Source organism: Coturnix japonica, chromosome 5 (genome assembly GCF_001577835.2).
Source record: "Coturnix japonica isolate 7356 chromosome 5, Coturnix japonica 2.1, whole genome shotgun sequence".
Lineage (NCBI taxonomy): Eukaryota > Metazoa > Chordata > Aves > Galliformes > Phasianidae > Coturnix > Coturnix japonica.
The window spans coordinates 39,788,258-39,800,644 of record NC_029520.1 but is presented as its reverse complement, the minus strand read 5'-3'; the positions used below and the strand labels follow the sequence as shown (position 1 = coordinate 39,800,644).

Here is a 12,387-nt window from a genome sequence, read left to right as displayed (position 1 = left end):
TAAGTAAATAACCCAAACCTGAATTGGATTTTGGTAAGGTAGGTGTTCCAGTTAGTTTTCACAATAGGAAAACGCATGCTGTTCAACTCCATTATTGTTAAACACCAAGACTTTTAGTTTAACATGGTATCACCCGGGAGGAAGGATCTGCACTGTTATCACATGCTGCACTACATGGACCAAGGCACAGCCTCCTTCCCCTCCCACCAAGCTGTGCAGGGCAGAGATGTCAGCTGCAGCACCATGCACACTACCCACAGATCAGACCTGCACCCACACAGGCAATTAATGAATCGATAAGATGTAGGGTAACATCTTGATCAATTCTTGACAGCATCAGTCTTTCTGAAGCCGCAGAAGTGGGATGAATTGTTGCAGTGAGTTTTCGTTCAGCCCGGTAGCCCCTTCGTCCCCTTCATCCCATCCCATCCCAACACACAAAGCAAATGCCCCATACCTGGAGACGTTTTAGGATATGCGTGCCTGAGTGATTAATAAAATAAGCATGATAATGAGTAATCTATGTTAAGCATTTTCTTACCCTTTATTTTTTCATTATGATCAGAAGAGGAATATGATTAACAGCAGTTTAAACTTTAGCAGTACAATTTCAGTATTAAATATAAAACTACACTGCAAGTTGATGTATTTTAAAAATGGTTATGTATACTCTAGCCTTAAATTTATGTATCAAATACAACTCAATTGTTTCTTGCCTTGACAATTAACACATCTAACAAGTTTCAACAAGCCAGACATCCATCTTTTCCATTAAAAAAAAAATAAGCAAGCACACCAACTCTTATTCATAACAAGGGGGTGTAAAGGTTCAACACTTTCCTGAGTGTTGTGCAAAGAAAAACATGTTTTGAGAAAGTTAGTTAACTAAATGTAATGACAAATCTGAAGCTAAGCTGGAGGACCTTTTGATTAACTTCATATTTCATATATTACTTGCATCAGTTGAGAGCAACATGAGTTACAGAACTTCCATGAAAACAAGCCACTTACAAGCAGGTGGTTAAGCTTGATCAGTTTATGAGTGGGATTGTGTGGTGCCGTTGCCTGAGATAGCAAGGGACTGGATCTGATGACCCAGGAAGTTCTTTCCAGTCCCATGTTTCTAAGCCATGCACCAAGTGTATCCAGCCCACACTTTCACATTTGGAAAAAGCCAAAGCCACACGCACACACACACAAAAAAAAAAGTCCTTGATGACACCACTTCTTCTCTAGATATTCACTACGCAGAAAGGAACAGAGCTAAAGTCCTGTACAGAGGATACATTTACTCGAGGTTGATGTGGTACTGAAGTCAGTTAATTAGATACCTCCAGGCAGATTCAGTTACAGGGCATACCAACACTGCACGCTGCCAGACAATTTCTAATCAAGCCAAGAACCTCTTGCAGGAACGAGGTCTCTGCTAGCAAGCACAGAGCACACCGAATAAGCTAAAAGCAGCTGTTCTTAAATGAACTACCCTACCAACCATGAGTGAATGACAGATAGATGGTAAGAAATATTTCCCTACTAGACAAGATCTCTCTCTGCACACTCAGGCAGAAGTAATTAGCTCAGAGCAGCAACCATTGCTCCTACCTTGCCTGCCTCTCCAGTACATTCTCTTAAAAGCCAGTCTGCAGGATCAGCGCAGCCCTTCTCAAGCACTACCGAAGCAGCAGTTTGCAGCTGCCATGCAAGGCTTTACTTCCCACTAGTAGTCAGGCATTTTCATCACAGCAGCTGGTTTGTTATGACAGCATACGCAGCCATAGCAATAGCCTTTACAACCAGAGATCTATGCTACCGCCTAGATTCAACCCATCTAACTTTCAGGCACTTGGTTAAGTTATCTGGGCACTTGGTCACCCAGAACCACCCCCTAAACAACAACCCCAAAAAAACCCACTAAGAATCACTGAAGGCAGAGAGTCTTAATTGCCTCTTGGAGGTGTCACTTTACCCCCACTGAGCGAGGCTGCTTTTCCAACCAACCAAGTTCTTAACACAGGCACCTCAGTTAGACAGGATGAATGGAGACTCACATCTCTCTCAAGAGATAGTATCAGCACTCTCCAAAACCAAAGGCAATTAAGCAATTTAGGTTTGCAACTCCAGTTACATTTGGAAACAAACAAGTAATGAAGCTGTAGTCCCTCCCTCCCAAGCATTAACAGCCTTCCACGTGGAGACTCTGCTATTTAAAACAAAACATTCTTCTTTTAAACAAAGAAGAGTGGGCACAGCTGCTTTGCCACTCATTCATGGGGAAGCTGAAGGATCAGAGAACACTTACTCAAAGACCTGGAATGACTAAGCATTGCTAGTGCATGCAAAGCAGAAGTAACAAGACTTTTAAAATTAACCCTAGTCCTCTTCTCCACCCCATAAAATTCATGCAAGTGTTTGAGAAGATAGTCAAGACATAATAGCCCGAGTTTCCAAAAAGGCTTATCTCTTTTAAGCATATTGTAAGAAAAACGTTCATTTCTTTTCTTTCTGTGGGTAGAGAAACACATTTTTGGCATGTTTGATAATCACAGATCTCTATGAAGCCTATGCTGTTCTAGTGCTCCAACTGGTTTCTATAACCTGTCAAAAAAAACAAAACATAGCAACCTATCCATATTTCCCCCAGTATTGACATGCATGCTGAGAACTCTCCACTTTAGTGAAATGAGGTGTAACTTCTGTGCTGATAGTTGACGAGTCAGCATTACACGACTTTAAGACCAACTAAATTAACATTGTCGTAATATGAAAGGCAAGCACAAGTTCATTTATTTATAGCAAAGGTCTTGGGTTACAGGAGGTCAGTTCTTGCCATCTCGAAAAGATAGGGGATTAACTTATTGCATACATGTGCATTATAATTTAGCAGCAAGTCATTCATAGAAACGCTTCCCTCCTACTGCTTTTTTTGGTTTATTATCTCAATTATATATATATTTTAGCTTTACAAAGCATTTAACACCACCTTTAAGTTAATGGTCTTTTATTGGAAAAAAAGACTAGCATTTACAACTTGGAATGGACATAAATTGTAATATCTTGAACAGCAATGTTGATAGTTGTGCTGAAGTCCACAGGCTACTCCGCCAGCTCCAAGTCATGGTACAGAAGGTTTTAAAAATATGAGAGTCCAAAGATGCTCCCTTGGTGAAGGTTTCTTTTAAAAATTTTGTGAACGGTAACAGCCCGACACCCGTTTCACTATAGTGCAATGCAGACAATGTTAAACCAATAGTTTTTAACACAGACATGCCATCCATAGTTAAGATCATCGTATTTTTGGAGCACACTGCTACGTACAGGAGAACCATTCAACCTTTTGGGCATTTTCTCTAAGTTTCGTATCCTTCAACCATTTTTGCTGTATACCATCCTGAGGTATAAACCAATTTTAAAGTAAACCAGCTATGACAATTTATACTACAAATTGATCTAGAATCCACCGTTGAACAAAAGAGTGGATCTTTGAGTTTTGTTTTGTTTTTTACCTTTTAATACAAATGTCTGACTGTGCTCAATTGTCAAGCTGCATGCATGAAAAACTGGCCAGCCCAAACAGTGTAATAGTCATTAGCAAATGGAACTTTCGAGTTCACTAAGTGCTTCCTTTTTTTTTTTTTTAAATTTGTTTATTTTTCAAGGTAGTACAATTAATTATATCGTAAAACTGATGTTTAACTTGATCTTTTGGGGACAGGACCACCAACCATTACATGCAGTTTGTGGACAGAAGGTATTTTGACATTCAGTTTTGCTATACAGAAACAGAATGAATAAATGAACTTTTTTTTGCAAGAGGTAAGTAAAAGATTCAATTTGATTCTTCTAGAGGAAAAAAGGTGTAAAGGAGGTCTCTTCACTTTGCAGTCATCATCTGTACGAATTCTGAAAAGATAAAAGGTCACCAGTTTATCGTCTCTGAAGTACTTTCAACTATTACATAAATCTTAACCTTAGCATAAAAAACATCACAGCATCTGATGTTTGTCCACAAAAGCGGACACCTGAATAAACCGGTTGCCTCCAAGTACTAGGACATACATCCTATCCAGGACACATTCACTAAATCTGACCAGTGGTTTGCATCATCATAAGTATCCATTACCTTCATAGTTGACTTGCCCATCCCCATCAATGTCTGCTTCTCTGATCATTTCATCTACTTCTTCATCTGTTAGCTTTTCTCCCAAGTTTGTCATAACATGACGTAGCTCTGCTGCACTGATATAACCATTGCCATCCTGCAGGGAAAATTTCACAAGATAATCAACAACCCTGATAATGATTAACACTGGAACAACACCTAGGTTTCTAGAGACTGCCTTTAAATTAGTTTTGTGGAATGTAAAACACATCCAGTATACTGCACAACCCTCCAACGTGTACTACTCCCATCACCTTATGAAACTTACATATGACAAAATCCTTATCTAATTATTGTAATTAAAGGAATAAATTCCAGGATTTACCATGCTAGATTTTTTTTTAAACTGTTGTAAGGCATTTTTAATGTTTATAAAGATCTTTCTAACAGATGTTTATTTCATCTCTTCTGCCTAAGTAGAAAAAAAAAAGATCAACTTCCCTACCAGTAACAACAAAAATCAGCTTTCTATTTTGTGTAGCACTGCTTCTAAGAAGAGACCACATGCAGATAGGTTAGGATTCTTGTTTTGATTTACAAATCACACTTTCTACTCATAAGCAGCTGTGACAAACACAATGGCAAAAAGAGAATGATTATTCTATGCCAGCATTTCCCCATCAGTAACATCCAAACCTACAGAATATATCCAGACATCCCAGGAATTGTCCCCTTCTGCCTACTTGAAAATGCACTAGCTTACAGCAGGGCCTTTGATGGTGTCATACCTGCCACCACTTAAATTTAGTCTGCAAAAATAAAATTGGAGGGGAGGTGAGTGCTGACTGAAGAATCCAACATTTCCATGTATTTTCCAGCAGAGAACCCAATACTTGCACTTTTTCCATAAAAAGAATAGTGAAACCTTCTTTAGCACAAGCTTATCAGCTGCATCAGCCACTGCAAAGTAATTCTCTTGTAACAACTGAGGAAAACCCCTCCTCTAAGGATACCTCATCTGAATCTTTGTCATGTACACCCAGGTATCGTTAATGAAGGTGGGAGCTGAGCTTAAGTTCCACTGAAAGTACTTTCCAAGTCCATACCTTGAATGCAGAAAATGCAATACTTCATCGTGTCCCTGCAAATACTAGTGACATCTTGCTTCAGAAGCTTTCGTGAACTATCAATCTCACTCACGCAAACATTTCCCCAGTTCCCCAAAATCAGTTAAGTACAGAAGATAACAACATCCTTTCACACTCCAGGCATCACATTCCACTTATTTCTGCTCCTAAGGGAAGGCCAGTAAGTTTCCTTCCAAGAACCTTAACTTCAGCCCTGCTGTTAAAGTAGGTACAACCTCCTTGCTCTGCAACAGGGCAGAAACTACCGTTGCCAGTTCCCCTCCTTGTACTACAGAACTTTTATGGTAAAGAACCTTCCTGCTTCTCGGTGAGAAAGCACTGGGAAAAAGATAGGCATTGTGCCGCTTCTGAAGATATTCAAAGATCTAGGAATACCTTGTCAAAGACTCGGAATGCCTCACGGATTTCTTCCTCGCTGTCTGTGTCCTTCATTTTTCTGGCCATCATGGTTAAAAATTCAGGAAAGTCAATGGTGCCATTACCTTAACAAAAAGAAATTCCCAAAAAATTAAAACTTCCATGCTTATTTTTTATGCAAGAAAAGCTAGCATTTAATTTAGCCAGGGACAAGAATCAGAACAACAGGTTCTCTACACTATTCTATAAGAACCTCATGTTTTCCTAAATTGTTATCACTGCCTTTTTCCTTTCACAATACACAACAGTCAATTCCACCTCAGTGTTCCAGAACAAGTTCTAAAGCTGCCCTCTCCAGGACAAGCCATAGCTTATCACCACCCAAGTCACAAGCAAAACGTCAGTCTGATGTGCCAAGGTTAACCAGTTTATAGATTCATCTACTTAATGTCATTCCCCAAAATTCATCATTTAGTTTGTTCAGCCTCTTCCCAAATGCTGTCTAATATTCTAGAAGAGCAATACAAATCCACAACATCTAAACTCTGAAGAAGTTCCTTGTTTAAAATCAACTTCATTAACCCATGTTGTGCACCACAAGAGTAATGCACAATTTTAAGGGGCAAAACCACCTGCAATCTTTGAGAAAAGCTGCCATTATTTGATATTTCTCACAAGCTCAACAAGTGTTCTGATATATACATCACTGCAAAAACTGAATCTGATATTTAAAATTCTCAAAGTAAGGATTCAAACTTGAGACTGCTCAAAGCCAAGAAAAACAGTTAATAAAGTCCCTCCAAAGAGCACAAACCAGGTTAGCACAGTCACAATTCAACCATACGTGCTTAAGGAAAATACTAAGCAGCTCACCATACAGCTAAGATCTACCCATTTCCTGAAGGAAACAAATTCATCCAGTAAATATCATAAAGCAGGTAAAGGCAATTTCAGAAAGCTTTCATGATTTAGGGATTCCAGACTGAAATATGCAGCTATTTATAACGGCAAGCTTCATTTACCAACTAGAATACAAGTCTTGCACAAAGCTTAAAATCACTCTCAATGAACTGTAGACTATTAGCAAAGCATCTTGCCATAAAACAAGTTTAAACATATGGGCAAGGCATACTTGTCTGAAATCCACAGTCTCTTTTCAATCTTAATCAACCAGTGTAACACTGCAGAATGGTGCCTGAATAAGCTACTATACACATCTTCTTCTTATCACTGCAAATCCTGAGAATCAGGAAACTTCAGTATCTGCAAAGACAGCTGGCAATTACAGTCACCTGCCATTTTCTAAAAGCAACGTTAACGTAAGCCTGAATCAAGTAATTTGTGCCCTATCCTATGCACTTTCTACTCTTCAAGATATTGCAGAAAGCACCTATCAGCCAACATGAGATCAAAGCCTTGGCACCAGTGAGCATGGGAGGCATTTCTCTTTTTTTCTAACTGCCAGTCTGCCTGAAGTCTCAGAAACAAAAACTTGTCATTATCTCTTCTGGCATCCATGTGAAGTGATTTTTTATTAAGACTGACAGAAGTTTTTCCTACTTCTCCAAGTGATAGCCTCCATCCCCACCCCTGTTAGTGACCCAATACATTGCATTAAATTATGCAGACTCTCCCATGTTATATTTTCAGCTCAAGAGTCCAGTACTATCCCATTCTAATCACATCTTTTACCTTAAGGTAAGAATTGCCTTAAGACAAAACTATACATTAGCACAGAACAACATGGGCCAATGAAACACATCTAGAAAAGCTACATGGGAGCACAGGTTAAACGCAGGTCATGGTAAGTCAAGCAGGAATAGGAAGCCTGCAACCCATAAAATATTAACGACTAACAGCATAACTTTGTCTCTGCCCATCCTCTTTCAGATCCTCACTTAAGACTGCTCGCATCTTTGCTGTGCTGAGAATAACAAAGTACAACCAGATGCCTCTTGGTTTACTTTAGGCAGTATTTTGAAACTTGGCTTCAGAAGAACAGTGTCACGGCAACTTCTTTATACAGTCTAAGCACGGAAGACATATATACTTAGTACATTCAGCATTAGAACCATCTTTCTAACACTTACCATCAGCATCTACCTCATTGATCATATCCTGCAATTCTGCTTCTGTTGGATTCTGACCCAGCGACCTCATGACAGTCCCCAGTTCTTTTGTTGTGATAGTACCATCACCATCTTTGTCAAATAGTGAAAAGGCTTCCTTGAATTCTAGAGGCAGAAACAGTCCCATTGTTTAATAACAGAGCCAGCATAAGGTAAAACTGCAAGTTAAAATGCATTCCAGTAATGACGCTTGGTAATATTTTAAGAAATGAGCTTGCCCATAGGTTACCAGGATTAGCATTTTCAAGCATTAAGAAGAAACAGTTACAGAACCAACCATGGCTTGCACAGCCACGTGACATAGGCTTCAATGTACTGCCATCACATCACAGTGCTGATGCATTTCAATATCTTGTTTTTTGAACCACTGTTGTATCACAAATAGCTGTGTAGGATAAGCAAAGGAAACCCCATAGTTTCCCCTTTCACCATCAAATGGCTTATGGGAATAATAAGAATACAACAAGTAAAATGACAACAGTGAAGAAACAGAATCAGAACTGGTGTCGACCTCAGGTGGGTGTGACTGGTCTCCAGAAGGCCCAGTTCTGCTCCTTCTCCCAGTCAGTCTGTATTACACACGCTCTTAGAAATTAAGAGATCAGTTTAAGGCTTATTTGTTGCCATTTCACATCAACTTTATATTCACACTAAAAAGATACCTAGTTCTGCCTTGACCAAGCAGTGCAAATCAAGTAATTGCTAGAAATATAGGTAGGCCTGGCTCAGATCATCTCTATTCCAATGAAGTAGTGCACACCTGGATGGAATTACCAGGTACCTTCTAGAATTTTTTAGAACTGAGTGATTTTAATTAAAGAAGCACCAGCAGATCTGAAACTATAGAAAGACAACTTGTCCATTGTATTTGAGATTTTTTCATTCACAAAGAATTAGCCAAGAAAAATATCGAGACACTTACCAGCAATCTGCTCTTCGGTCAGCTGGTCAGCCTACATGAAGAATACAACATTTTAGAATTATACTTGCTTCAAGCTATGTCAAGCCCCAAGACACTTCCTTCCAATTTCAGCTGCTATTTATCATCACTGAAGTCATTTTCAACCCCTGGAATCCACTGCTGCCAAAAGATACAACTGACCTACACAATGCAGCCACTTCCAAAGACACGAAAGCCACTCTGCCTCAGAGCTGCCCACTAAGAGTCAGATACACCATCCTTCAGCACAGAGAACCCGATTTAGTCAAGCGAAGGACACCAGGCAGGCTCCTTGTAATTGGTCAGAGAGGCATGAAATCCTTAATGACACGTGTTTAGAGTTTCACATCACATCAGATGTCATTTCCAGAAGCACGGTGCCTGATCAAGCAAGGGGGCATTTACACACTGATGGGCTAACAACGAGTGTGCCGCCTAGTGATCCTCCACAGCTCCATCCCTCCAGTACAGCCCCAGCGTGTGCCTGCAGTGTGCTTTGTGGAAAGGGCTCTGCTACAACAGAAGGAACTGCTTCTCAGTATCAGAAATTTTCGTTATCAAAGTGCCAGTTCAAGCGCTGTGTTATTCCTTCACCCAGCCAAGGACTGTAAGATGTCTCCCACCATCACAAAGGCCATTTTATGCATCTCTTTAGGCAGGGTGATGAAAAGCACCTGCCTGTGACCTTCTGCTCACACACAGGGAGACCAGCAGTGCACCCAGGGGCTCAGCAGGCAGGAGCACACCTGCAGCCCATAACCGTGCCAACCACATCCTTCCAGAAGGCTCCATCAGGATGAGCAGGGCATCACCCACACCTCCAGCCCTTGCACTAAGTGCGCTAACCACATCTTTAGAGAAATAATGACAATAAACTCTTCCCATTGACAGGAAAGCAAACCTGAAACAGGATTTTCCATACCTTGACACATGTACTGCTCAACAAGGTATCAATTCCTTTAAAATCCATTTTCATTTTTTTAGGAGCTTGTACAAGCCCCAGCAAATGACTGGATAGGTCTAAGAAAGGCATCTTGTAACCTTTTGTCTCGAAACCCCTTAATTCTCAAAATACAGCTGGGTAAATACAGCAGAGAGCAACAAACGCAATGGAGAACTCCATGGCTGTACAGTCTGTTAAGGCACAGGGGAACAGCACAGGACCGAAAGTCTAATGTATGCATTAAGTAACAAACAGGCTGCAGCTGTGCTTAGGCAGCGGGCTTCACGGCTTTGTTTTTTTTCAATATTTTAACGTCTGTTCCGGGTGACCAACCAACGTCGTGCACTGAGTGGTAAAAACCTGCAGAAACGCCCGCAGTTAAAAACCAATTATCTTGTGGATCCAAACGGCTGCAGAAAACACACCCAAAACGCACTTCGGCTTCCCACTCTTCCCGCAGTTTTCCAGCAAACACGAGATTTTACAGCTCACGGCCATTTACGTAACAGCCCCGCCTGGACACGCCGTGCGGCCCCGCTCCGTCCGGCGGGGCTCCTTCCTGCGGCCGCGCTCGGGGCGGTGTCGGCGGCTCCCGGGCACGCCGCGCCTCGGCCGGAGCCGCACCCCTTGGCCCCCCCCTCGTGTCCGAGTGATGTCAGCGCTGCCCGGCAGGAAGGCGAGATGGAGAGACAGCGCCGAGCTACACCCAGATGGCCGCACAGCGATTAGGGCACAGCCGCAGCCCGGGCTCGCACAGAAACCGAAGCCGCGGGGAAAAATAAACCCGAACGCCTGCCCGGCCCTCCCTCCCTCCCTCTCTGTCTCTCTCGAGGCCGTGCCGGCACCGAGCCGATGCGTTTCCACGTCGGGGCCGGCGCTGGCGCAACAGGCGGCGGCCGCGCCGCAGCACTGCGGCTCCGCTGCGCTCCCCGCGGCCATCCCTCCCCTGCAGCCACAGCCCCGCGGCCGGGGCAGCTCCGCCACACCTTCCGCCGAGCCCCCGAGCGGAGCCGGGGACGCGAACGAGGCTCGCTGCACACCCCCCACTACCCCCCCCTCCCCCCGTAGCCGGGGGTGCGCGGAGGCTGGGGAGGAAGAGGAGGAGACATGATGTAATGCGGGCGGCGATGCCGCGTTTTTTGGGGATGGGGAGGGGGGGTGCGAGGGCGCAGTATCCGCAGCGCGGTGCCCTCCCCCGGCCGCCCCATCCCCCGCTCCCTGCGCACTGCAGCTGTGCCCGGCTCCCCGCAGCCCCGCGGAGCCGCGCCCGGCCCTTCCGGAGGGCAGCGCGGGGAGGGCGAGGCGGGAGGAAGAGAGGGAAGAAGAGAGGGCGGGCGGCGCCGCGCTGAGGGCCGGGGTCCCGCTCGGCAGGGCCCGGAGAAAGGGGAAGGTCGGGTTAGGAAAAGGCCCGGCCAGCCGCGCGGCTCGGCGGGGGAAGCACCCCCCGGGCGGGAAGGGCCGCGGCCTCCCGCCACCCCCGCACCGCGGGTTCCGCCGTTCCCCGCCGTTCCCCACGCGCTGCCCCCCGGCCCCTTGGCCGTGCTACGTACCATGGCGCGGCGGCGGCGGGCCCGGCGGCGGCTGCACGAACTGCGCGACCACGAGCGGCGGCGGCTGCCTCCTCCTGCCCGGCGCGGTGCGAGAAATGCTGGGGGTGTGAGCCTGCGCCGCGCCGCTATATATGGAGCGCTGTATCCCTCCGCCGGAGCGGGGCCTTTTTCTCTCCTCCCCGGCGCGGTACGGCTCAGGGTGACTGCGGCGAGCAGCCCTGCCCCCTTCGCCGCCTGGCCCCTCCCCCCCCTCGGCCCGCTCCCACCCCCCGCAGCGCTGCGGAGCCGGGGCTTGGCCGTGTCCCCGTCCCCTCTCCCCGCCCGGAGGTAAGAGCCGGGCAGGGCGGCACCCGGAGCGGCCCCGGGCCGGAGATGCGCTGTGCAGGGCTGCGGGAGCGCAGGTGCCTTGCGGCGGTCACAGCGCGTTTGTCAGCACCGGCACCCAGAGCGTGGCTGCACTGAGTGCAGAACCAGACGGGCTGCGGCTGACGTGTCGCTTCAGCCCCTGCTCAGCAGGGCTACAAGCGAGGAGCAGCATGAGCGTGTCCCGAAGTCAGGCGTTCCCTTCACGTCCCCTCTCTCTGCCCCGGGTTTTGGGGGTTTTGTCCACCGACCGATGATAACCCAAGTAAACACCGAAGCATTCCCGTTGTGCCTTCTCCGATAGTCACGGAATGATACCAGCCTGGATCTGGCATTTCCCTTCACAGCAGCACCCTCTGAACCGAGCTCCTTGCAGCCGAGATGCTTTCAGCTGAGGCCTAGGCCTCTGTGCCAGAGCCCAGCAGCACCTCCTGCCATACTCCAGCTGTTCTGTTCACAGCACAGCCATCATAAAAACCATTTTCCTATATATTTTTTTCTGATACATACTTCCAGCTTTGAAATACAGACAAAACAGGTTATGTTCTGTTTGCTGAACAATTTCAGTAGCTCTACCAACACAGTTCCAATTTATTTGCTTGCCTTTCTGGGCAGGGTGATAGGATGGCAAACACAAACATTACCTACTTCCCATCTAGAAATACTTCCCACTGCAAACTGCAGCATATCTCATGTGTCATTTGGTCCCAAAACCATGCTGACATTTGTGTAAGTAGTGTATGAAATGGTGTCAGAAAACCAACTTGCAGCCGGCTGGTCTGCAAATTTTAAGCTTATGGACTGCTGCCATTCTAGACGCAGAATGGCTGCCTTGCTCTATTAAATATGTCTACTTAC

The 12,387-nt window shown here is 45.2% G+C and overlaps 1 protein-coding gene across 1 annotated transcript; it reads right to left on the bottom strand.

Annotated features, from left to right (window-relative positions):
- Positions 1-521: 521 nt before the first annotated feature.
- On the bottom strand, positions 522-11,284 carry CALM1 (calmodulin 1). The gene is made up of 6 exons (XM_015865323.2): positions 11,167-11,284; positions 8,656-8,686; positions 7,695-7,838; positions 5,623-5,729; positions 4,121-4,256; positions 522-3,900 (listed from the first exon to the last, which is right to left on the bottom strand). Exons 1-6 carry the CDS (start codon positions 11,167-11,169, stop codon positions 3,872-3,874), a joined length of 450 nt encoding a protein of 149 aa, XP_015720809.1. The 5' UTR covers positions 11,170-11,284; the 3' UTR covers positions 522-3,871.
- Between the last annotated feature and the right edge of the window lie 1,103 nt (positions 11,285-12,387).

What these genes read in the sequence shown, in the direction of transcription:
- CALM1 (XM_015865323.2), bottom strand. An exon ending in CAATGAGGTAGATGCTGATG is followed by an intron (nt 5,730 to 7,694) that starts GTAAGTGTTAGA and finishes CTTTTTGTTAAG; the next exon opens with GTAATGGCACCATTGACTTT. An exon ending in CATTCCGAGTCTTTGACAAG is followed by an intron (nt 4,257 to 5,622) that starts GTATTCCTAGAT and finishes TTTTCCCTGCAG; the next exon opens with GATGGCAATGGTTATATCAG.